Source organism: Pan paniscus, chromosome 5 (assembly GCF_029289425.2).
Source record: "Pan paniscus chromosome 5, NHGRI_mPanPan1-v2.0_pri, whole genome shotgun sequence".
Lineage (NCBI taxonomy): Eukaryota > Metazoa > Chordata > Mammalia > Primates > Hominidae > Pan > Pan paniscus.
This window is the reverse complement of record NC_073254.2, coordinates 95,399,150-95,424,219: the sequence shown is the minus strand read 5'-3', so window position 1 is coordinate 95,424,219 and position 25,070 is coordinate 95,399,150. Positions and strand designations below refer to the sequence as shown.

Below are 25,070 nucleotides of genomic sequence, written 5' to 3'. Positions count from 1 at the left end.
GTACGTGCTTTGAAAAGAAGAAGCACAATAAATTGTTGATGGATAAGTAGGATCCACACATACACACCATTCAACAAATGTTTACTGAGCACCCACTTGTGTCAGTCATTGTGCTAGGAGCTAGGGACACAAAAGAGAACAAGAGGCTCCTGCCTTCAGTGCTCTCAGTCTTGTGGGAAGGGAGAAAGGCGCAATTGTAATTACAAAGTGGTGACTATTGTGAATAGGGAAGTATCAGGCATCAGAAATGGCAGTTCTAGAAATTTTATGCTCATTCTCAAATCACAGAGCATCACGTATCTCCTAAACAACAGCACTTAGGTAACAGTACATATGAGATGTTCATGTTCAAAAAATTTTTGAATGTGTCCCATCTCTGGTCCAATATATTGAAAGGGCAAGATAATTTTACAAGCAAATGCAATTGACTATTTGGCATTTTAAACAGGCCTTGTAAGGCCAAATATTGCCCATGAAAAGCAGTTAACAAATCAGAAATCATAAGTAAGTAGACCCTTTTTTCAAGGGTCTAGTTTCTTTTTTTATAAAAAGGACATTCCAAGTAGGAACTCAATGGGAATATTGTTAAAGATGCAATTTTTAAAAAACTTAGCATTTCTAATTTTTGTGCTTATTTTTATTTTCCTTTCCTAAATCAGAGAGCTTGACTTTGGTTGCATCCTTCATATATGGGCAATATTTACCTTCAGCATGAGTACTAGCAAAATGTGTTATGTAGCATTGTTTCTTACTGAAGCTGGGTTTAAAAAAAAATACTAAGAAAAGTTTAGAAAAAATAGTAAGACATTTCTGCCGTAATATAATCTTTTGACAGTGGTGATGAGGGAACTGCAGACTCTACACAGTGTAGTCCAAATTTTTGAATTAGGGAGGGAGCTGCCTCTTTAAATCCCATCAACAAGTAGTTCAAGAGGCCCAGAGGGTGGCACAAGCTGACACAGAGTTGCTAGTGGTCCACTAGGTTCATGGCACAGGAATCACAGATGTTTTTATGAATGGTTTGGGTAGTCACCAAATATTGGGAACAACAGGGATGAGAAAAAAATGTCTTAGTCTTTGACTTATTGGTTCAGTTTATGGAAAGGCTTTTGGTTATGTTGCCCAGTGGATCAGGCAATTCGCTCTTATCAGAAAAAAAAAAAAAAAGGAGGAAATTGCCTTTCATTGGGCCTCACTGTATGTCAGGCAGTATATTAGTCACTTCACAGATATTTCATTCTCATGCAGGTTGGGGAGCTGAAATTCAGAGCTAACCGGCCCAAGGTCACATAGCTGTAGTAAACAAAAGAGCTATAATTTGTCTGACTCCCAAGGGGTGGGGAGTAACCAACATTTACCAGGCACTTTGTATACATTAGCCCATGAAAAATCTGTGAGGTAGCTATTGCTATGCCCATTTTGCAGATAAAGAAACAGTTCAGAGAGGCACACTAACCTCTCTGAACTGTTGTACCGATGCACATTTCTAACACAAGATTCCCTAGGGCATGCTCTTTCTACTACATTGCATCTCTTGAGTAGGAGTAAAAATAAGCAAAAAACTAGCTCTGAGTCTATATCAGAAACTTGCTTTAAAAGAAAAACAAAAAGCAAATGGATTCAGTAAGGACACAACAATATTAATCTTCAGTACATCAGAAAATTGATAACTTGTAAGGACCACCCTGAGTTTTCAAAAAGACATTATGTACCTTATATATTTTTTAAGTGGAGGGGGACTTTATAATACATTTGAGGATGTACCTGTGCCCAAACCCTTAAAATTAAAAACTCTAATATTTAGCATACTAACTCTGATTTTTTTGTAAAAGTAAATATACAGTGTGACATTCCTCACAAGTTCAGAATGGCTGAGATTTTCTTGCATTTTTGTTCAAAAAATTCAACAGTAGTTTTGCTAACTTGGTCAAATGTGTAAGTGTAGAATTCACTTATGTCAGAGGCTAAAATGAATAGATCAGAAAACACAGTAAAGCCAAAGAAATTCAATGTTATGTGATTCAAATAAACCTTGTATAAATTCTGGCTAGACAATGTAGTTTTATTTTGTTTGATCAAGATAGTTTCTCTTTTGAAAATGCTTTACCCATATCTCCAGCCCTCACCAGTCTGAGGATAAAAATAAGATCAAAGACTTTATAAAGCTATCTTTTCCCTCTCTTGCCCCTGCACCCTCCCGCTTGGTGAGAATGCCAAGCTCCTTTAGGTTATCTCATAAGCCTTGGAAGACCCCAGAAAATGACCCACACATGTTCCACACACTCCTGTGGGATAATATTGGCATTTGCCATTTGCCCTTTTTTCCTTCTCCAGCCTGCTGTGGGTCTGATGGCTGCCCGTGTAAGTGCACAGCGAACACAGTTGTGTGTGCCCCAAAGACTCGCTCTTCTGTTTATGCCAGTTGTTGTCTATTTGGAGGCTGCTCAGGCTGATGTCTATACTGAGAGCATGATGTAAGCTATAGACAGGGCTACTCTTCCCCACCTTCCCCGCTTACTGCTGAAGCTGTGGTGCTTTGAATTCTAATTTACCAATTCCTCTAGTTCTTACTTGGGTCTTTCATGGCAATCCCTCACCCCAGGACTCAGGCAAGGGCCGATGGGGGTGGGCTACATGGGAGACTGAGTGACAGACACTGTGCTGCACTCAGACTCACCCCTCCCCTCTGACCCTGCTCTATTGTCCTTCAACCAAAATGGTGCCCTTCCTCCCTGGGGATGAGTTCTTTCCCAGGAAGAGCCTCATGCAAATAGCTGTGTGGCAAGGCCACCCGCCACTCAGTCCTCCAGATGGAATTACATAGAAGGATTTCCCCTCGAGCTGCAAAATTAACTTCTAGAGATAACTGAAAAGGAGGCAATCACAGGAAATTAAGAAAGAGGTGAAGAAAATTTAACTTAATAAACAGAGTTGTACCAGAGATGCTTGATTTGTCCTGGGTCTCATCTAGCTGGTTTGTGCTGAGGGGATTACATTTACTAAGCTGGATAAACAACCACTGTGAGAAAATGTCATCTAGTTGTACCTTAGCAATGACTTCTCCCATGTTCTAAAAAATTCAGCTTCTCACTGGCCCGGCACAGTGACTCGTGCCTGTGATTCCAGCACTCTGGGAGGCCGAGGTGGGTAGATCACCTGAGGTCAGGAGTTCGAGACCAGCCTGGCCATCAATGGTGAAACCCTGTCTCTACTAAAAATACAAAAATCAGTCTGGCGTGGTGGCACGCGCCTGTAGTCCCAGCTACTCAGGAGGCTGGGGCAGGAGAATTGCTTGAACCTGGGAGGTGGAGGTTGCAGTGAGCTGAGATCGCACCACTGTACTCCAGCCTGGGCGACAGAGCAAGACTCTGTCTCAAAAAAAAAAAAAGAATTCAGCTTCTCACCTGGTTCACAGAAAGCTGGACCCTATCTGCTGATTATGCATACAGGTGGGCAGTTTAAGGGCTCTGCCTAAGGTCTTTATTAGCATAGAACTGAGAGCTTGCAGTCTTTTGGAATTTAAGAAATTATACACTGTAGGATGATAGCACTGCATGGGGGAACCTGTGACCTTATCTAATTTTTAATCCAGGACACTGCAGCTGTCACACTATTAATATCCCAATGTGTGTAAAATAGAAAAAAGAAGAAAACCACGTAATAAAAATGCATTCAAATCCATGGATGACAGTGACATTCAGATGACTAATCACAGGAAAATATGACTACACTTTTATAATTTATTACATGGAATTTTAGTTTTTTGTTTTGTTTTGTTTTGAGATGGGGTTTCAGTCTGTTGCCCCAGCTGGAGTGCAGTGATGTGATCTACCTCCTGGACTCAAGTGATCGTCCCTTCTCAGCCTCCCAGGTAGCTGGGAATACAGGCACAGGTCACCACACCTGGCTAATTTTTGCATTTTTTATAGAGACAGGGTTTTGCCATGTTGCCCAAGCTGGTCTTGAACTCCTGGGCTCAAGAAATCCACCAGCCTCAGCTTCCTACAGTGCTGGGATTATAGGCCTGAGCCACTGCGCCCAGGTTGAAATTTTAGTTTTTTTCAAAAACATAATCTCTAGATAGAAAATTGGGGAAGATTTTAATTTTCTTTTCTTAGTTGATTTTTTTAGGCAGGTGAACGTATACTTAAATTTTTTTAAATTGTTGGCCAGGCGTGGTGGCTCACGCCTGTAACCCTAGCACTTTGGGAGGCTGAGATGGGAGGATTGCATGAGGCCAGGAGCTCAAGACCAGGCTAGACAACATGGCAAGGCTCCATCTCTAAAAAATAAATAAATAAATAAAAATAAGATTGTGGTAAAATGTATGTAATATAAAATTGACCATTTTAACCATCTTTAAGTGTACAGTTCAGTGGCATTAAGTATATTCACCTTGTTGTGCAATTATCACCACCATCCATCTCCAGAATTATTTTCATCTTCTAAACTAGAAACTACTAATTAAAAAATAGCATCCCTTTTCCCCTTGCTCTCTGCCCTGGCAACCACCCAGTGTTCCACTTTCTGTCTCTATGATTTGAGTACTCTAAGTACCTGTAGTGGAATCATACAGCATTTGTCCTTTTGTAACTGACTTGTTATACTTAGTATAACATCTTCAAGGTTCACCAATCTTATGGCACATGTCAAAATTTCCTTCCTTTTTAAGGCTGAATAATATTCCATTGTATGTATGTACCATATTTAGTTTGTGCATTTATCAGTCAATGGATACTTGGATTCTTCTTATTTTTGACTATTGTGAATAATATTACTATGAACATGAGTGTTCAAATATTGTTTGAATCTCTGCTTTTGATTCTTTTGGGATCATATGGTAATCTACTTTTAATTTTTGAGGAACTGACATACTATTTTCCATAGTAGCTGCACCATTTTACTTTTCTACCACTAGTGCACCAGGGTTTCGATTTTTCTGTACCCTCACCAACTCTTTTCTTTCTTTCTTTCTTTCTTTTCTTGATAGCCATCCTGTTGGGTGTAAAGTAGTATCTCATTGTAGTTTTGATTTGTGTTTCCCTAATGACTTGTGATATTGAGTATCTTTTCATGTGCTTTTTGGCCACTTGTATATCTTCTTTGAAGAAATGTCTATTTGAGTCCTTTGCCCATTAAATTTTTTTTCTTTTTTGCCATAAGAGTTCTTCAATATTCTAGATATGGATATTAATTCCTTTTTTTTTTTTTTCTGAGACAGAGTTTCACTCTTGTTGCCCAGGCTGGAGTGCAATGGCATGATCTCAGCTCATCGCAACCTCCACCTCCCAAGTTCAAGCAATTTTCCTGCCTCAGCCTCTTGAGTAGCTGGGATTACAGGCATGCACCATCACGCCCAGCTAATTTTATATTTTTAGTAGAGATGGGGTTTCTCCATGTTGGTCAGGCTGGTCTCAAACTCCCGACCTCACCTCAGGTGATCCACCCACCTTGGCCTCCCCAAGTGCCGGGATTATAGGCATGTGCCACTGCACCCAGCCTCTGGATATTAATTCTTATTGCACATACGATATGCAGATATTTTCTCCCATTTTATGGGTTGCTTTCCACACTGTTGATTGTGTTCTCTGATGCAAGGAAGTTTTTAAATTGAACATAGTCCAATTTATATGTTTTTCTTTTGTTGCCTGTGCTTTGGTATCATATCCAAGAAATAAGTGCTATATCCAATATCATGGAACTTTTCTCCTGTGCTATTTCTAAGAGTTTTATAGTTTTAGCTCTTACATTTTTATTAATTTTGAGTTACTTTTTGTATATGCTGCAAGGAAAAGTTCTAACTTAATTCTTCTGCATATGGATACCCTGTTTTCCCAACATTTGTTGAAAAGACTCTCCTTTCCCCATTGAGTGATCTTGCACTCTTGTAGAAAATCATTTGTCTATATATGCAAAAATTTATTTGTGGGCTCTCTATTCCATTCCATTGATCGTATGTCTGTCTTTATGACAGTACCACACTATTTTGATTAGTGTAAGTTTGTAGTAAGTTTTGAAATCAGGAAATGTGAGACCTCCAACTTTGTTATTTTTCAAGATTATTTCAGCTATTCATGGTCCCTTGAGATTCCATATGAATTTATGGATTTTTTTCTATTTCTGCAAAGTCATAATTGGGATTTTGAGGATTTTACATTTTAAAACTCAAGCTATCATGGTGGTGGCAAAGCAAGTTTTAACATAAGAAATTGTGTCTGTTTCTGATATTTTAGTAACAGATTTCTTTTGGTAGATATTCAGTCTGAAGTGCTACTCTTTTATGAACAAGCTCTATATAGGCTTTTAGGCTACTATTGACCATATAGTTGTGGAGAATAATTTCTCCAAAGAGAGAAAAAGTCACATTTTTAGCCCCAGTGGCCCTGTAACCTAACTATGTCTGAATGTTCTTCTTGTACCTAGTTGTATTATGAATCTTGTTAACTTTGATTTCTAAAATTCAGTGGAAAAAATGGGTTTAATTTCTATAGTAACAGCTAATAACATTATACATTACATAGCTTTTTTTTCTTTCAATCTGTTTATAATATTAGTATTTATCCAACTCGGGTAAATAGTATAATTCAATTTGTATGAGATTTAAAGATAGTCCATTTCCTGTTGCAACATTCTGGTGGAATGTACTATTTTTCCTTATTCAGTTTACATATTTTCTTTTTGGAATCAACTTAAAAAGAAGTGGGCTGGGCACAGTAGCTCATGCCTGTAATCCCAGCACTTTGGGGGGCTGAGGTGGGCAGATTGCTTGAGGTCAGGAGTTCGAGACCAGCCTGGCCAACATGGTGAAACCCTGTCTCTACTAAAAATACAAAAATTAGCCCGGGGTTGTGGCAGGCGCCTGTAATCCCAGCTACTCAGGAGGCTGAGGCAGGAGAATCGCTTGAACCTGGGAGGTGGAGGTTGCAGTGAGCTGAGATCATGCCACTGCATTCCAGCCTGGGCGACAAGAGCAAAACTCTGTCTCAAAAAAAAAAAAAAAAAGAAGAGACTCCCAAATTACAGACAAATATATCAGATGAAAGAGTAAAGAGGTTGACAAAATGTAATTGTTTAGATCTTTTGAACAAGGCTAAGTAGTTAAGGTTGTTCTGAGATTTTCAGTGCCAGTTTATGCCTCTCTGACTTTCACATCACTTAATTTTACTTTTCTTTATTTCAGCAAATATTTACAGAGTGCCTACCATGCAGCAGGCACTCTTTTAGGCGCTATAGACACAGTCTCCCAAGGCAGTCACAGTCCTCACAGCAGCTCACAGCCTCAGAAGGAAATAGACAAGTAAATTAATAAATTACCATATGTAAGTAGATACAGAATGGTTGAGTGGGAAAGCAGAATGGGAAAGCAATCACAGAATGGGCATGTTACTGATTTTCCAGGACTGTCTTTTCTAGGGCTCCTTGACTCACTGCAGCAATGGGGTCATATTTAAGAAGTTAAATAATACAAAGAAGCGATAGTGCTTGGGAACTGTGTCATTCTTCCATAAGCATAGAAATGGATTTGTCCTTTCCTCAAAATGGATCCATCATTTAAAGTCAACAGCTTTTGGCAGGAATGCCTTGTTTAAAGTGTGTGGTGTCATTAGGTAAGAGCAGGCTTCTCAAACTTCCCACTGGCTATGCTTCCTCTCAGCCAAGTGAGTGGATCATCGTGCTGGGGTCATGGTTACATCGTCTAAGAGTCTGTCCCAAGCTGCCTGGCTGAAGCAAATGCTATTTTATGTCTTTTGTTTTGTTCTGAACACTCAGGTGAATATTAAAATTGTATGAATATTCTGAGTTTTAAACTACTTATCATCACCCCAAGTCTTTCAGTAATCTTAGTGCTAAAAGAAGATGCACCATGTTTATCTCCAAGCTCCAAGGCTCGTGGGCATTCCATCCCCATTTTAGAAGTGTGGAAGAAGCTCTGTCATAGGAGCATAAGAACTAAGTATTCTTTCCTACTCATTATGTTTTTTTTTCTTTCAAAGATAGACAAGCCACACAAGTTTAAAATACAGTTAAATTGTCGTCAGACATAATAATTAGTAATGGCGTTGTACCTTTAAAAAAAGCTAAGTTTTGGAAACATGATCAATGAAATTCAGTTCCTGAGCATAATAAGCCCATTTATGGCTGCCTTGCTAGACACAGGAATATTATGGAATATCCAGTCTCTTTCTGACCGGTGTTTGTCATAGGGTGACCAACTTGTCCTGGTTTGCCTGGGACTGTCCTGGTTTGCAAAAGTCCAGCTTCACAGGACTCAGCTTCCCTTAGTCTCACACAATCTGGGACATTTGGTCACCCTCATTTGCCCGGAACTGGCAAACACTTCCAGCAGTCTTCAGGGATCCTCCTCATTTAGGCTGCTGGCTGGAAATGACCATGATTCTTTGGTGCAGAAAGGTCAGGGACTAATAACACAGGGAGAATAGTAAAAAACCTCTGAGGCAACCAAGTCCCTGGGAATCAGACAACCCTGCCAAGAACCTTGAGCTAACACAGCTAGAGTTTTAAGTATTTTTGATGCTGAATTTGTCATCTGTCCTAGAGCAGTGATTTCCAAGTGCAGCTGTGCTTTAGAATCACCTACAGAAATATTTCAAAACACAGTTCCTGGCCTGCCCCAACAGACTGGCTAACTTAGACTTTCTGTGCCTTTAACACAGCAGATGAATGATGTTTCCAGCACGCAAATCTGACCATCGCTGTCCTGCTGCTCAAAAACTCCAAAGTCTCTTGCTTTTCTGTGACAAAATCCAAACTCATTGCATGGCTTACAAAGCTTTTCATGAGTTTATTACTCCAGTCTCGTATTGCACCATCCCATGCATTTAAATCTGTTTGGCCTTTGTATAGTCTTGCCTGGGCCTAGAGTACTCTTACCTTACCTCTTCTTTCTGTGGCTCAAGTATTCATTATGAGAATTCAGGTCCTTAATCCAGGAAGCCTCTTCTGTTAGCTCAGATTCAAGTTAAGCGTTCTTCTAGATGACGTCCTTAGCCCCAAGTATTTCCTCCACCTAAGGCTTACTATGTCATATTGTAAACACCTCTCAATTGTTTGTTTATATCTCTCCAGACTTGAATTCCCGAGGATGCAGTTATTTCTCCAATACTGAATACAATGCATTGCACAAAGTAAATGTGTGCAAATATTTATTGAAGGAGTGATTGGATTCGGCCCTCTTTTGAACCTATGCTACTCCTGCTTTCCCAGCAAAGCACAGACTCACTCCATTGACTTTATACGATGAATCGCACACTCACCTGTGGGCCCTAGGCCTCACAGAGCAGCTCTTTGCTGCCCCCACATGTTTTGAATCAGCTTCTTATCCAGCCAGCTGAGAAACCCCTTGTTCTACCTGGTGCAGTTTCAGTTGTGGGGTATTTATGGAACATCCTTGTTCTTGGCCTCCCTACGCCTCCACTGGCACAAAGAACTATGTCTGATGGAAGAGAATGGTGTGACAGCTGTGTCTGTTTCTCTACTGTAATCTCATATTTGTTCTCTATCATCAGGAGTAAATAAGTTGAACATAGAGTCGTCTTCAAAGCATTCTTCTCTGGGTCATTTTATATGTATTTAAATATAGTGGTCTATTTTGCAGCTTCCCCACATCCTAGGATTTTAACAACTTGTTTTGGATAAATTTCTATGTGAAAATATTAATGCTCAAGAACAGAAGCTTTCTTACATTTTGAACTTTATTCTTTTATAGAAAAATTGGCAAGTTTCTCAAAAATGGAGATGTAAAGTTGTTTTATCCCCAAAATATAGGATCTTTTTTTTAACATATATTGAATCATTTGTTTGAAATAGTAAAATAGATTTGTGATCACATAGTCGTCTTCATTAATATATTGATTAGATACCACAATATTATTGATTTACTATTTTATTATTATCTCTATTATTCTTTTGAGACAGAGTCTCCCTCTGTCGCCGAGGCTGGAGTGCAGTTGCGCAATCTTGGCTCACTGTGACTCATTGTGACCTCCGCCTCCTGGGTTCAAGAGATTCTCTTGCCTCAGCCTCCCAAGTAGCTGGGACTATAGGCGCACGCCACAACGCCTGGCTAATTTTTGTATTTTTGGTAGAGATAGGGTTTCACTATGTTTGGCCAGGCTGGTCTTGAACTCCTGACTTAAGGTGACCCATCTGCCTCGGCCTCCCAAAGTGCTGGGATTACAGGTGTAAGCCACCACACCCAGCCTCTTTCCATGATTATTACTATACAATTAAAGAGCCTTTAGTAAGTTTATAGTGAATAGTGTGGTTGTAAATAAATGCAATGTATTATATCACCATAGCCTCTTTTTCTTCAGTAATTAGTATCTAGGATAATTAAACTAAGATGAAATATTTAGTATATGTAGCATATCACAATTAATACAGTTCAAGCAAAAGTGTATTTTGGGGGAGGAAAGGAATAGGTGTTTGATATCAGTTGGAACACAAGAAGCTGTCTTCTAAGAGAATTAGGAAGTTTGGGGTCAAGATGATCAATACCAATAATATTTGCGTATTTTTAAACTGAATAGCTTAAATGATTAAACTGAAATAGATACCTGCTTACAGTTTTAAAAGTACTTTATTTGCATTATCTTGTTAGAGCCTAACACAGTCCCTATAATGTATAGGGGTTGTGTCCCCACTTTACAGACAAGGAAACAGTCAGGGAGATTAAATAACTTTTGGAGAGACTGCTCTGATTTTGAAATTCCTTTTTGAAAAAAATATTCCTAAGAGTAGATTGTGAAATATCTAGACAGTTTTAACAATATCAGTTTTACATGTTATATTTGGTTAGGGAAAAATATATCTTATAAAATTCCTTTTCTACCCCTGCAGCAAAAAGTTATTTAATCATGGAGACCTAACAGAAACCATAGTAAATCATTGCTATTGTCTCAGCACCTACTTTAATGCCAAGTTTTATGTTAGGCATCTTATATATTTACATCTGATTTTAAACTAACAGCAAGTATATAAGAAAGTTATTATGATCCAACTTCATAAATGATAAATTAGGTCAAAGCAATGTTAGCAGCTTGCACAAATCAAACAACTTAGCTGAGATTGGAAACTATTTCTGAGTCTCTTCAAAGCTGGACACATTCTACTATATCATGATAAAAATTTCATTCCCATATTTTAATTAAAATTCATATTTGCTTGATAGCTTTAAGATTTATTTAATTTTTTTATGCTCAAGCCATGTAAACTTGTGCAAACCAGCAGTACAACTGATGCTGTCAAGATTACTTGATACAGTTTACATTTGAGAGCCAATTTCTGATTACCTTTATCCATAACTAAGGACAAACACTTTTTCGGAACGTCATTTGTGGAAAGACCATACGGAAATAGTTCTGCTGTGATTCCTTCAGCTGTCTAGTTAGAATGTGACTAAATCATAATAAATATTAGGTGGGAAAACCTATAATCCTTATACTACCCTGTTTTCAGTACACTTACCCAGCTCAGTGGCTGTTTTACCTCTGGCTTTACTGGTGTGTTTGAAATAATTCTGAAAGAAATCAAGACAATGCCAGAAAGAGGGCATAGAATAATCCTTGAGCAATTTTTGTTTTATACCCTTCTTTGTGTTAAATCTTAGAGATACTGTGCATAGGACTGTCTATAGTCAGAATGAAAGTGGCTTTCTCAGCATTGGGTGCATAAAAAAGACAGAACTTTCTATGAAATTATTTGCCTTTGTTTTATTTCTGGGGAATAAGGAATGATGAAGTACTTCTTTTTTCTTTATGAAGGTACTACTTTGTTTCTCTTTGTAAAACTAGTTACATATTTACTGTAGAAAATTTAGAAAATATATACCTGTATAAACAAACAAAAAAAAGGTTAAAAACAGTCCTTAGGCCAGGTGCAGTGGCTCACGCCTGTAATCCCAGCACTTTGGGAGGCCGAGGCGGGCAGATCACCTGAGGTCAGGAGTTCGAGACCAGCCTGGCCAACATGGCGAAACCCTGTCTCTACTAAAAATACAAAAATTAGCCAGGCGAGGCGGCATGTGCCTGTAGTCCCAGCTACTCAGGAGGCTGAGGCAGGAGAATCACTTGAACCCGGGAGGTGGAGGTTGCAGTGAGCCAAGATCACGGCACTGCACTCCAGCCTGGTTGACAGACTGAGACTCTGTCTCAAAAACAAAAACAAAAACAAAAAGCAGAAAAACAAACAAACAAAAAAACCAGCCCTTAATATTACTACCCTGTCTTCTAAGCCCTTTTCTTTTAGTCTTTCAGAAATTTTGTAATCAGTATCTCAATTTATAGTACAAACAACAGTACATTCTTTTTAATTTTTTATATTAAAATTTTTTATTTATTTATTTTTTCAAAGGACAGTACATTCTATGTCTGCTCTATAAGACTTCACATTTCACATGTTAGAAAAATGAACCTTAGAAAATGGCCTTTACTTCATCTGATTTAAAGATGAGAAAGAGACAGTAGTTTGTTATCAAGAACTTCCAGCTTGCCAACCTTCTATCATCGCCATTTTTTCACTTTAAATGTGATTCTAAATTTTCCTTTCCTGTCATTACATAAGTCACTAAATTCACAGTATGGTGTTTCTTCTTTAAAGACGAGTTTGTCTCTTTCAGATTTGGTCAAAGCAAAAAACTGACCTCGGGTGTGAGGATGACTTAAAGGAGAAAGGTGATGATACCTTTTTAAGATCGGAAAAAGGAAATGCACTTGCACCAAAGTAAGAAAGTTTACTTTGGATGATGCCAAGGATTTGTATTCAATTTAGTTGCTATGTCTCATAATCTATTAGTGTGGCACAGTACTCTCAACCTTGGAATCACCTGGGAGCCTTAAAAAGTGTTGATGTGTAGGTCCTTCTCCAAAAGATTAGAATGTAATTGGTCAGGAATGGCCTGGGCCTTGGGATTTTTTAGAGTTCCTCAAATGACTTCAGCACAGTCAGCATTGTGAATCATTATTTTAGAATATGCTTTATATATTCACCTATGTCAGATGAACATAGGAGCACTTTCTGCCTGAAGACCAATAGCAGTCTACATAACTTGGGGCTCCTTCAGTACAGATTGGGAGTTATGCCTTGTACAATGGTGCCTGGCAGAGAGGATGAATGGGGCTAAAATACAGCCTGCTCTTCACTCACTAGGTAAGCTGTGCTCTGACTCAGGGCTGTGTCTCCTGAATAAAGTGGGCACGTTTTTCTGATGAGCACAGTGTACAGGCTAACTTGACCCTGCATCTGTGCTTATCTTCTTTCAACCTGCATGGAGACACATTGCCTTTCCATTAAACTACTTCCTGACTTCAACATTCTCACCAACATTCTAAACCACTGGGTTCTTCAAAATTCATATTTTCCATTTTTGTCTTGAAGTGAGCATATGTATATGTGGCAGAGACATTTCAAATCTGCAAATTCCAGTTCATTGACATCTCAGTAATGAATTATTCTGTAGCCATATGCAATTAGATTAATTTGGAGACCAAAAAAGCAACAAAAGTGAGAAACCTCAAGAAAGACAAACTTTATAATGGTCGTATCATGAATACTCATAGTTGACTACTTAGCTCTCTTCTTTAGAATATCATCATAATGTACCAGGTTTATAATTTCAGTCCCACAGTTAGCATCAATATAGGAGAAAATTCTATTCCATTGTCATAGGCTGAAACTTTGTTCCCAACCAGCTTTTTCTTTAGTATAAGTTGGAATGAAGTCAGGGCACTTCTTACCCATCACCATTACTGGAAAAATAGCTCCAAGTGTGTCCCCATATGGAAATACATTCAGAAAATGTCAGCTCCATCATAACTAGAAAGATCATCCCTACTAACCAGTGCAAAACATAAACAGGTGTATTTGCATTATGTGATGGGAACCACAGACAGTATGATATAAAGCCTACAATCGTGGTTTTCTTGAAAGCTTCAGCAATACGTTGTGCTAAGAAACAAACAAACAAAACTCTGACCTACCAAGCTGACTCATCTAACTGACAGTCTGATGTTAAAGGGGTGAAATTTCACCTTTTTTGTGAATACATTAGATACATTAGATTTGAAAAGGACAGCCAAGCATCATGTGAGTTCTCAACCATGTGTTTCTGTGCAAAATGAATCACCTAATGAGAAACAGGAAATCACCAATAAAGGCTGTTTGTTAATTACACATGAAGTTATAACTAGAATGGAGGCAGCAGGGTTTTATTTTAAACCAGATTTGAATACTACATTGAGAACATCAATAGAAAACTAGAAGATTTTAGACTGTCATTGACCTCATGTGCACTGGAACAGGTTAAGTATGCCAGGACCAGCCCTGCTTGCCTCCCTCCCCCACCCCATCCCAAATTATTGCTACTTAGATAAAGCAATTTTTATGTAGTTAATATTAGCACAAATCCTTTTTTCTGCTTGCCTGCTTCCTAGCAACCTGAAGCAGAGTATCTGCTTGCCAATCTGCTTTTGGTTAAAAAAAAAAATTAGAGCAGAATACCCAGTGAATTTGCCAATAGCCTTGACAAGATGGGGATGTATTCAATAAGCTCTCTGTTGAATTTTTGAGCCCAGTATGCGATTTACATTGTCAGTCGTCTGATCTTGCTGCACTTTCTATTACAGGCCAGAGAAGATGTGATCCACATGCTGAAGACAGAGAAAACCAAGCCTGAGGTTCTGGAGGCTCATTACGGGTCTGCGGAGCCAGAGAAAGTGCTGCGGGTCCTGCACCGAGATGCCATTCTTGCCCAGGAGAAATCCATAGGAGAAGATGTCTATGAGAAACCGATTTCAGAGGTAAAAATATGACACCAACAAGTCCCCTGGATGGGAACCTCAGGGAGATATCTTCACATTCTTCCATTTACATGCTTTAACATTTTCTTTCAAAGGCAAAATTTTGATGATACACTAATATACAATTAAAGTGTAATTAAATAAGTCAAGGGTTATAGTGGATAAGCTTCAATGTTAAGAATTGTAGAAGCTTTTCTTTAAACATACCAAAGCCTGAAATATATTTTTCCATGTGGTTCTGATAGTTACATGCTCTTGCAGTATATTATTCTTTTACTTCTCTAAGAAATGATATGTGTAAAAATTTGAAGTACTTGCCAGTTTTAACATTGAGCTGTCAGGATTCTTACAAAATTGGTAACCTAAAATTAAATTGATCTTATCACTGATATGGTTATAAAGACACTTTTTTGAATTTTATAAACTCTTTCATAATGAAAATGATCTAATGTGAGTGGCTAAAATACAGTGATAGAGGCAAAATTCTAATGAAATGCTTAGGGCAATTCTTTGAGATGAAATGAATTCTACTAGGGCTATGACTATTATTATCGATTACTCATAATACCACATTTTAAAAATACTCTCACATTGTAGCAGAAGTTTGAGCCAGATTGCAATACCAGTTTTTCACATTGACCCTTCAGACTTTATATTAAAAAATTTACAGTTGTGAAATTAGTGTCATGAATGAAAAAAGAGAACAGAAATTAAAAGTCTGAAACAACTTACTATACGTTTAACATGTAATTTATGTCAAACCTTTGGAGCAGCTCAGTTTGATAACTCTGAGAGATAAGATCTGCTGTAGACAGCATTCACAACAGATTGATGGTCCCGTAATTTTCAAATTACTGCAGCAAGAATAGACTGGAGCTCTATTCTCATCTTTTCCTAAAGAGTTAAGAGATGATTATAAGATAGGATGCAGTCAACAGGCTGGATCTACTTTCACTTCTGAGACTTACCACTGCTAGCTGTGTATGGCTATAGGCAGATTATGTAAGCTCTTTAAGCCTCAGTTTCCTCATCTGTGGGGTGTGAGGAACCACAGTGTCCACCTCATAGAACTGCTTTGAGGGTTTAATAAAGCAGTGCCTATAAAACTCTTAACATAGTTTCTGGCATATTCTAAGTACTCAGCAAGTATTAGTTATTAGAATTTGCTGGGATTCAAAAGTGATAACTGCTCATACCCTTAATTGGTTTGAAACTTGGGGAGATTTGAGGAGTAAAAGACACAGAGGTCAAAAACATGTATTTGTTTAATATGATAATAATAATAACTTGGATTAGAGAACTCAGCTTGGATAAATGGTCTCATTTGGGCTTCTGAATTATTTTCTTCCAAGGCTAGAGCTTGGGATGACACTCCCCACCCTCACCACCAAGGGAGAGGTGCGTCTGCAGAGCATACACGCTTACCCAGGATTACTGCCTCCAATCCACTGGGTTCTATGGGCTGAACACAGAGAGGGGAGTTTCTGACCTACCTTTAGAAAGTAGGCCTGACCTAAATATTCCTAACTCAGGGACAGAGGATCAGAACAGAAAACACTCATCCTGTGAGTTGTCCTTCTGGAACTGGCTAAGCTGGGCATATTTCATGGTTCCTTTCTCCTCTTAACAATCTGAAGAGTCATTTCCCCTTTGGGGAGAAGTGAGTGAGAAGGCAGAGAGAGAGGGCAGAAAATACTTTTCCTGATACTGCCAAAATGAAGTCCATTTTGTGAGAGAAATAGAATGATAGAAGGAGAAAAGATTGCTTTCCACCACTTACACATTTTGGGTCTGTTAACCTTTTAAATTAACAGTCAAGTTCTTGTTACCTAGGAGCAGAATCCTGCTTCCAAATTCACGAGGCAGGAACCGCGATACATCACTGTTCCATTAGCCTCCTGGGATCACGAGCAGGTAGTCTAGCTCTTGTTTCCTAGAAGCAATGTTATACCTTAAGCCAAAAATCACTGATCATTCTTATTTCCATACCATATTAGGCCCAGCGAGGGTATCCAATAGAACTCACCAGCGGTTAAGCAATGAACCCAATACAGTGGACCTATTTCCCTTGCCAAATATCTGGGGAAGAATTAAACAGCAAATATTAAATCTCTCTGCCCTTCTTCGTAAATTAAAGTCTGGAATATCAAAGTTCATAATTCTTAAGTAAAATTCCAAAAACATTGAAGGCTTTCATTTCTTTCCTTCCTAATTTTGTATTCTGCTTAGCCTAAGCCAGTGGGATCTCAATTGATTGGGTAGAGTTTGTTTTTGTTTTCTCCTTTAGTAAAAAAAACCTGGACTCACTGGCATTTTCAAAGTTGTATTAATATATCCGGAAGTCCCTAGAGTCTACTTTTTTCTGAAGAATCTAAAGAATTATTAGGACACATGCAATTATCAGAGTACAACTTCACACTCATAAATTTAAAAAATACAAGAGAGTCTCTAGCACTAAGATACATTTTTCTCAAGCAAAATTATATTCCTTGACCTTAGGACTCAGTATAAAGAAGGTCCATGTTACTCCTACCAGATACTGAAGCAGAGATTTTGGGCATGTCTGAGGGAAGGAAGGTAGATAGAGAAAATCTTCAGCCATAGCAGGGTTCTGGTAAGTCTGCTCTTACCAGAGCCTGTTGTCATCAGCAGCTTAATAATTATGGGAAATGGCAAGCTCGAGGTTGGGTGGAGCCTGTCTGCAGGTATTGTCTTTGCCCTCAGTGAGTGGCGTTCAAAACATTCCTGTCTTTTTGTAAAGTCTAGGGATTTGCAGTGGTGACCTCTTCAGTGCCTAGGTCTCATTTTAGGTACTCAATTTTTCCCACCTGAGTATTTAAGACCTCTTTGATCTTTTTCTTTTTTCAGGCCCTGTTCCCAGGCCTAGGAAGCCCATCGCTTTAGAGGGTCACCCTTCTGAAGCCTGTGTAATTTGAGACCCAGAAGGGATCAGACCTTACTCTTCCTCAGAACTTAGCCTCCCCTCATGTTTGAACTTTCAATCCTTGAGTAACTTGTCTGACTCAAGGCAACAAAAATATTTTCTTCTGCCACAACTTTTTCTGTTGTGAGAGAGGAAGGCTCAGCTGAGTTGTTGCTTCAGCATTTTAGTCATTTTCTTCAAGTGCTCCCAGACATTTGTTTTTCTAATATCGCCTTCCATATTCTTCATTATGTGGACTCCCTCAATGAGAGATGTGAAATCAAGGAATTCCGAGTCTGCCAAGAGTATTCTTTGTTAAACCTAAATCTTATCTATTTTCATGTTCTTGAGTTGGATAATCTTCATTAAAGGGCCTTTTTCCATTAACCACACCCACATTTGGACTTATCTGATGCTGTCCTGCCTAAATCTCCTTTTATCTCATCTTTCCTTCAAACACTACATCCCAACATTTCTTGAGTATGTTCACTCAGGGCCCCAGTGATATTGGCAATATCACTGGGCGCGGTGGCTCATGCCTGTAATCCCAGCACTTTGGGAGGCTGAGGCGGGCAGATCACTTGAGGTCAGGAGTTCGAGACCAGCCTGACCAATATAATGAAACCCCATCTCTACTAAAAATACAAAACTTAGCCAGGCGTGGTGGCGGGTGCCTGTAATCCCAGCTACTTGGGAGGCTGAAGCACGAGAATCGCTTGAACCTGGGAGGCCTCGGCAGTTGCAGTGAGCCAAGATGGCGCCACTGCACTCCAGCCTGGGTGAAAGAGCAAGACTCTTTCTCAGAAATAAATAAGGGCTGGGCGCAGTGGCTCACGCCTGTAATCCCAGCACTTTGTCAGATCACGAGGTCAGGAGATTGAGACCATCCTGGCTGACATGGTGAAACCCCATCTCTACTAAAAATACAAAAAATTAGCCGGGAGTGGTGGTGCGCGCCTGTGGTCCCAGCTACTCGGGAGGCTGAGGCAGGAGAATGGCGTGAACCTGGGAGGCAAAGGTTGCAGTGAGCCGAGATCGTGCCACTGCACTCCAGCCTGGGTGACAGAGCAAGACTCTGTCTCAAAAAAATAAAAATTAAAAAATTAAAAAATTAAATAAATAAATAAATAAATAAATATTGGCAATTCCGTCTACAACAGCTGAGACACTGAAATTCACCAAATAATGCTTCAGATGTCTTACCCTGATCTTCCCAGATCTCGATTCTTAAATCTGTTCATATTTTATATAACCACTTTGAATAGATGTTGCAGTCTTCACGGCAAGGGCCCCCAGATGAGCTCATGAAAGACTGTCAGCCCATTTACAGTGTCCTCCTCAATGCCTTCCTGGAGCCTAATGCCTTCTTTGTGAGGAAAGTCACACTGCTCTGTCCTCTGGGCTCTCCTGTCTCTATCTTCTCTGGGCACGCATTCTGATTCAACAATGTCTGAAATACCTTCCATTTTAATATCCCTATTTTTAAGAGTACTTAGATCCATTTCTCCTTTGTGTAAATCTAGTTTGGTCTTTAAGACCTCATATTTGCTTTTAAGTAGACTTCTCTTTTCCTCAATTCCTTAATACTTCTCCAGTTAGCCCTTTGCAGGTAACAGAGCTAAAAACACTTCCTGAATCATGCCTTTTTATCTAAAACATACTGAAATTTCTCCTCAAGTTATTGTACTTCTCCAGTAACTTTATTCATTAGAATAAGACTTCCAGGTACACTCTTTCCTTAGTAAATTTTTGGCATTTGGTGTTATGATTATCTCATTCAATTTTCCTTCCACTTCGTCCAAGTAGAATCTATATTTCCAAAGCAATAGGTGCCTATTCTACTTTCACTAGTCATTTAATAAAACCCATTCCTCTGTACTAAGCCACAGCTTGGATCCTGAAAACCAAAAGCCATGTACATATAGTATCTATGATTAATGAATCTACAGAATCTATAGTTATGGGATATAGTCTTCAGAGCCTCTGGACAAGCCACATAGAGCCAAGAAGATAGGCTACCTCTGTTCTCTCTTAGGTGACTGATGTAGTTCCAAACAAAAAAACAAGAAACAGCATCTGGTACAGCTGATCTTTTGCTACCTATGTTATTCTTACATCCAAAACTTAAAATTGACACCTAAAACCTCACACACTAATGTGTGTTATAGCAGAAGAATTTACAGCCTCTACATTCTAAAGTCTGGATCTGCAGCTCTGCCTAAGAAACACATTACATACACCAATGCCTCAGTAACTTATGCATTAAGAGATGAAAACACTGCTTTCCAGATAATGTAATTACTGTTGTGGTCAAGCTGTGCTAGTGTTGGTGAGGTGAACATTACCCACAAAGACTTCAGCCACCTACTCCAGTGGCTTAGTCCAGAACTGTAGCTATTGCAAACAACCAGTCTCAAAAGCCTACAAGAATAGATGTAAAAAGGCTAAGGCCTACCCTCTGCCTAGGCGGCCCCAGAACACTTGATACTTCCATGTGCTGTTTTTTTCTCCAGATGTCCATGTAATGACTATCTCTTTACATTTCCCAGTCAAACATCTGATTAGTAATGCTGCCACCTTCCTCTCCAAAATTCCTTACATGGATTGAGAGATACTGCAGAAGAGTTTGAGCCTTGAGATCACAATGTATCATTGTATGACAGGCAGAGTAAAAAATAAGAAATGAAAGGGCTGGGCTGCACACATCCAGTTCCCTATTCCAAACACAACTTTCAAATAAGTCACCTCTCCTTCCTTTGGGAGGAGTTGGGTAGGGCCTGAAGAAACAGGGAAAATACTGATCTTCAAATAGTTTCCAAAAGATGGAGAGTCCTATTTTATGATAAAGCAGGAAGACTGAAAAATGGGGGAAAGTTGCTTTTTCTACATTTTTGATGATGTTGATGATGTTTCAGCAATGCTTGACACGTTCTCTAAAATATGTTGAAAATCACACTTGTAGAAATTTGGAAAGTTCTTGGGGAGAATATTTTGTAATAGGGAATGGAGCTATTACAATGGGAAAACCTCATGTATAGACTGTCCCTTTAAGACTACAAAAATTGACCAGCCGCGGTGGCTTATGCCTGTAATCCCAGCACTTTGGGAGGCAGAGGTGGGTGGATCACCTGAGGTCAGGAGTTCAAGACCAGCCTGGCCAACATGGTGAAACCCCGTCTCTACTAAAAATACAAAAACTAGCTGGGTGTGGTGGTGGGAGCCTGTAATCCCAGCTACTCAGGAGGCTGAGGCAGGAGAATTGCTTGAACCGAGGAGGCGGAGGTTGCAGTGAGCCAAGATCGTGCCATTGCACTCCAGCCTGTGCAACAAGAGCAAAACTTCATCTCAAAAAAAAAAAAAAAAAGACTACAAAAAATTATTAGAAGATGTAAAAATACAATTAGCAATTCCTGATGATCTCAGATATTATCAGCCACCCATTAACGTGGGCTTCTCCACCAGTCTCTATCTGGTCACCTATTCCTAAACAAGGGAAGTGGAGATCTGGGAAGAAGATAATGTGAGCAGCTCTCTTTTATTTTGGGCCCCAGGAATGATTCACTCACAATGAACATATCAGGCAATTATAGAGAGAACTTCAAATCCTCCTTATAACTGAAGGGCAAACAGAAACTAAAGGGGAATAGCTCTGATGCTGAGACCCTGTGGAGTTACCCCGTGGGGTTTCAGAAAGTTGGTTGTGAGATTGAGAACTGATTTTAAATATGTCTGTTTCAACTAGAACAGTGGTTCTCAATTGGGGTGGTGGTGGATTTTTCCCTCCAGGGAACATTTGGCAATGTCAGGATGGTTTGATTGTCACACAGGAGGTGGTGCTTACTGGCATCTAGTGGACAGAGGCCAGGGATGCTGCTAAACATCCTCCAGCTCACAGCACCCCGAAATGAAGATGTATCTGGCCTCAGCAGTGCCAAAGTTGTGGAACAATGAATTAGAATTCAAAGGGGGAAAATAGGATACTGAGTAGGATAGGGAAATATCAAGATTGTAAGATTTGGTCCAATTTAACAAACACTTGAGAACATCAACTTTGTACCAGGGCCTGTGCTCAGCACCAGGGACTAAAAAGGTGATCAAGGCATGATCTCTTTAAAATCATATAACCTGGCCAGGCCAGGTGCGGTGGCTCATGCCTGTAATCCCAGCACTTTGGGAGGCCAAGGCGGGTGGATCACCTGAGGTCAGGAGTTTGAGACCAGCCTGGCCAACATGGTGAAAACTCATCTCTACTAAAAATACAAAAATTAGCTGGACGTGATGACTTGTGCCCTGTAATTCCAGCTACTTGGGAGGCTGAGGCAGGAGAATCGCTTGAACCCAGGAGGTGGATGTTGCAGTGAGCTGAGAGGTCGTGGTCGTGCCACTGCACTCCAGCCTGGGCAACAGAGTGAGACTTGGTCTCAAAAAAAAAAAAAAAAAATCTTATAACCTGACCAGAGAAAGAGGCACAAAGACCTGGTAATAATATTTACGGATTTTTTATTCTTTTGTTTTGTTTTGTTTTGGTTTTGGTTTTTGAGATGGAGTCTTGCTTTGTTGCCCAGGCTGGAGTGCAGTGGTGTGATCTCAGTTTACTACAACCTCTGCCTCGCGGGTTCAAGCGATTTTTCTGCCTCGGCCTCCCAAGTAGCTGGGATTACAGGCGTCTGCCAACACGCCTGGCTAATTTTTGTATTTTTAGTAGAGACAGGGTTTCACCATGTTGGTCAGGCTGGTCTCGAACTCCTAACCTCAAGCAATCCACCCGCCTCCGCCTCTCAAAGTGCTGAGATTACGGGCATGAGCCTTTGCGCCCGGCCTCTGCAATAATATTTGGTAAGAACTCTTTTAGAGATATGTACTGTCAACAAGTTCTGAAATCCTCCCTATATTTAGCATCTCTTGAAAAAAAGAGGACTTTGGATCCTACATATACTTTTCCTAGAAATGCATATAGCTGCAAGCTTTAAAAACAGATTGTGATGAAAATTACTTTCCAGGGGAGAAGTCTGGTGCATGTACATACTGAGATCTTAATTTTTCTATTAGGAAGGGTGTTATCCTCTTTCTGAGTATAGAGCTTTGTGCTATCTCATTAAAACCGTGAAAGAGTTGTTTTCCTGAAAGTTTAGGAACCCAAATGACCAATAAACAAACGAAAAAGTGTTTGAACTTTATCAGGTAAGTGAGCATTAAAATCACGTTGAGTGAACACTACACACCCACCAAAATGGTTAAAAGGTTTTTGTTTTTTTTTTTTGAGACGGAGTCTCCCTCTGTTGCCCAGGCTGGAGTGCAGTGGTGAGATCTTGGCTCACTGCAACTTCTGCCTCTAGGGATCAAGCCACTCTCCTGCCTCAGCCTCCCGAGTAGCTGGGATTACAGGCATGTGCCACCACATCCAGCTAATTTTTGTATTTTTAGTAGAGACAGGTTTTCACCATGTTGGTCAGGCTGGTCTTGAACTCCTGACCTCGTGATCTGCCTGCCTCAGCCTCCCCACGTGCTGGGATTACAGGCGTGAGCCACCACGCCCAGCTAAAAGTTTTAAAAATACTAAATGTTGACAAGGATGTAGAACAATCAAAACTCCTAAACACTGGTTGTAGGAGCGTAAATGGGTACAGCTTCTTTGGAAAATTGCTTAGCATATCTAATAAAGCTACATATACACATATCCTATGACCCATATTTCACTCATAGGTATACACCTGACACATATGCCATATGTTCACTAAAGGACATGTATTAGAGTATTCAGAACAGCATTATTTGTAATAGACTCAAGCTGGAAACTACCCAAATGGTCATCAACAGTAGAATGGATAAAATTATGGTATATCCCACCCCCCCAAAAAAGGAAAGAAGTTTAGGAACCATATATATGTTTACAAAAAAGCCAGAAAGCCAGAAGTTACTGCAGCATTATTATGGTTGGTTTACACAGCCAATCAGCATAAAGAAACTGATACAATGGGGGAAATGGTGGTGAATACCAGACTCACTGTTCTCGCTTTCAGGTAATAAGTCACTAGACCCATGTCAACAAATTATTTAGAGTCCTATGCAAATGAAATAAAATATTAAGCTCTTTCCCATGTTTGCTTATTCAGCTGGACAGACTTGAGGAAAAACAGAAAGAAACCTACCGGCGCATGCTAGAGCAGCTGTTGCTGGCCGAGAAGTGTCATAGGCGCACCGTATACGAGTTAGAGAACGAGAAGCATAAACACACTGACTACATGAACAAGAGCGACGACTTCACCAACCTGCTGGAGCAGGAGCGGGAGAGGTAATGTGCACACACACCACCAGTCACATCTGGATGCCCATAGCCCTTTCATGTCTGCCCCTCCCTTCAGGGATCAGTCTTTCAGCCAGGGGCATCGTGGACAGGTGCCCAGGGTCTAATGTCAATTTTTGAATGGGTGGTAACCATAGAGAATGATACAGAATTTTACCTGAGATTATTACATGAATGTTTTGGGGGTTGCATATAGGTAGGGCGTCACATTCCCAACAAGGATGTTAAAGGCCATGAAACTGTAAAGCTGGAAAGAAACTCAAGGACTTTATTTTTTAATTTTTTTATCATGTATTTCTTTTTATTTTTTATTTATTTTTTATTACACTTTAAGTTCTAGGGTACATGTGCACAACGTGCAGGTTTGTTACATATGTATACATGTGCCATGTTGGTGTGCTGCACCCGTTAACTCGTCATTTACATTAGGTATATCTCCTAATGCTATCCCTCCCCCCTCCCCTCACCCCACAACAGGCCCCGGAGTGTGATATTCCCCACCCCGTGTAAGTTTAATAATTTGCCTTCCTGAAAAGCAGATTTCCTCTCCAAAGAGAAAAACTAGATTGCTTCAAATAGAAAGCAATTTGTAGAAAGACTTTTCAAATGTAGGTGCTTCATTGATAAGTTTATGATCAATGAAGCACTTACATTTAAATGTAAACTACATTAAATATAAACTTGATCAATGAAGCACCTACATTTGAAAAGTCTTTCTACAAATTGCTTTCTATTTGAAGTAATCTAGTTTTTCTCTTTGGGGTGGAAATCTGCTTTTCAGGAAGGCAAATTATTAAACTTAACAAGTGTAAATGAATCCTATTCATTTTTAATACCAGTGTAGAAAATATTAGTATTTGGCTGTGTATAAATCACTTAATGACTAGAACTACCTGCTGAACTTTCTAAGGGCTGCATAACTTTTAAAACTTGGGGTAAAAAAACAAACCAAACCAACTGAAGACTGACACATTGAGCCTTGATGTTTATTCTTGTAGGTTTTTATTTAGTCTTCTAAGACCAGGGA

The 25,070-nt window shown here is 39.5% G+C and overlaps 1 protein-coding gene across 3 annotated transcripts in view; it reads left to right on the top strand.

Moving 5' to 3' along the window:
* Positions 1-25,070, top strand: part of FILIP1 (filamin A interacting protein 1) — a 200,101-nt gene that overhangs the window by 114,243 nt on the left and 60,788 nt on the right. For 2 of the 3 annotated variants that reach the window (XM_055113893.3, XM_003805810.7), the window contains exons 3-4: positions 14,643-14,816; positions 23,853-24,031. In XM_055113893.3, the coding sequence (XP_054969868.2) occupies positions 14,643-14,816; positions 23,853-24,031 (353 nt within the window). Of the gene's footprint in view, positions 1-14,192; positions 14,319-14,642; positions 14,817-23,852; positions 24,032-25,070 lie in introns of those variants that run through there. The other variant, XM_034962394.3, reaches the window with a different exon arrangement.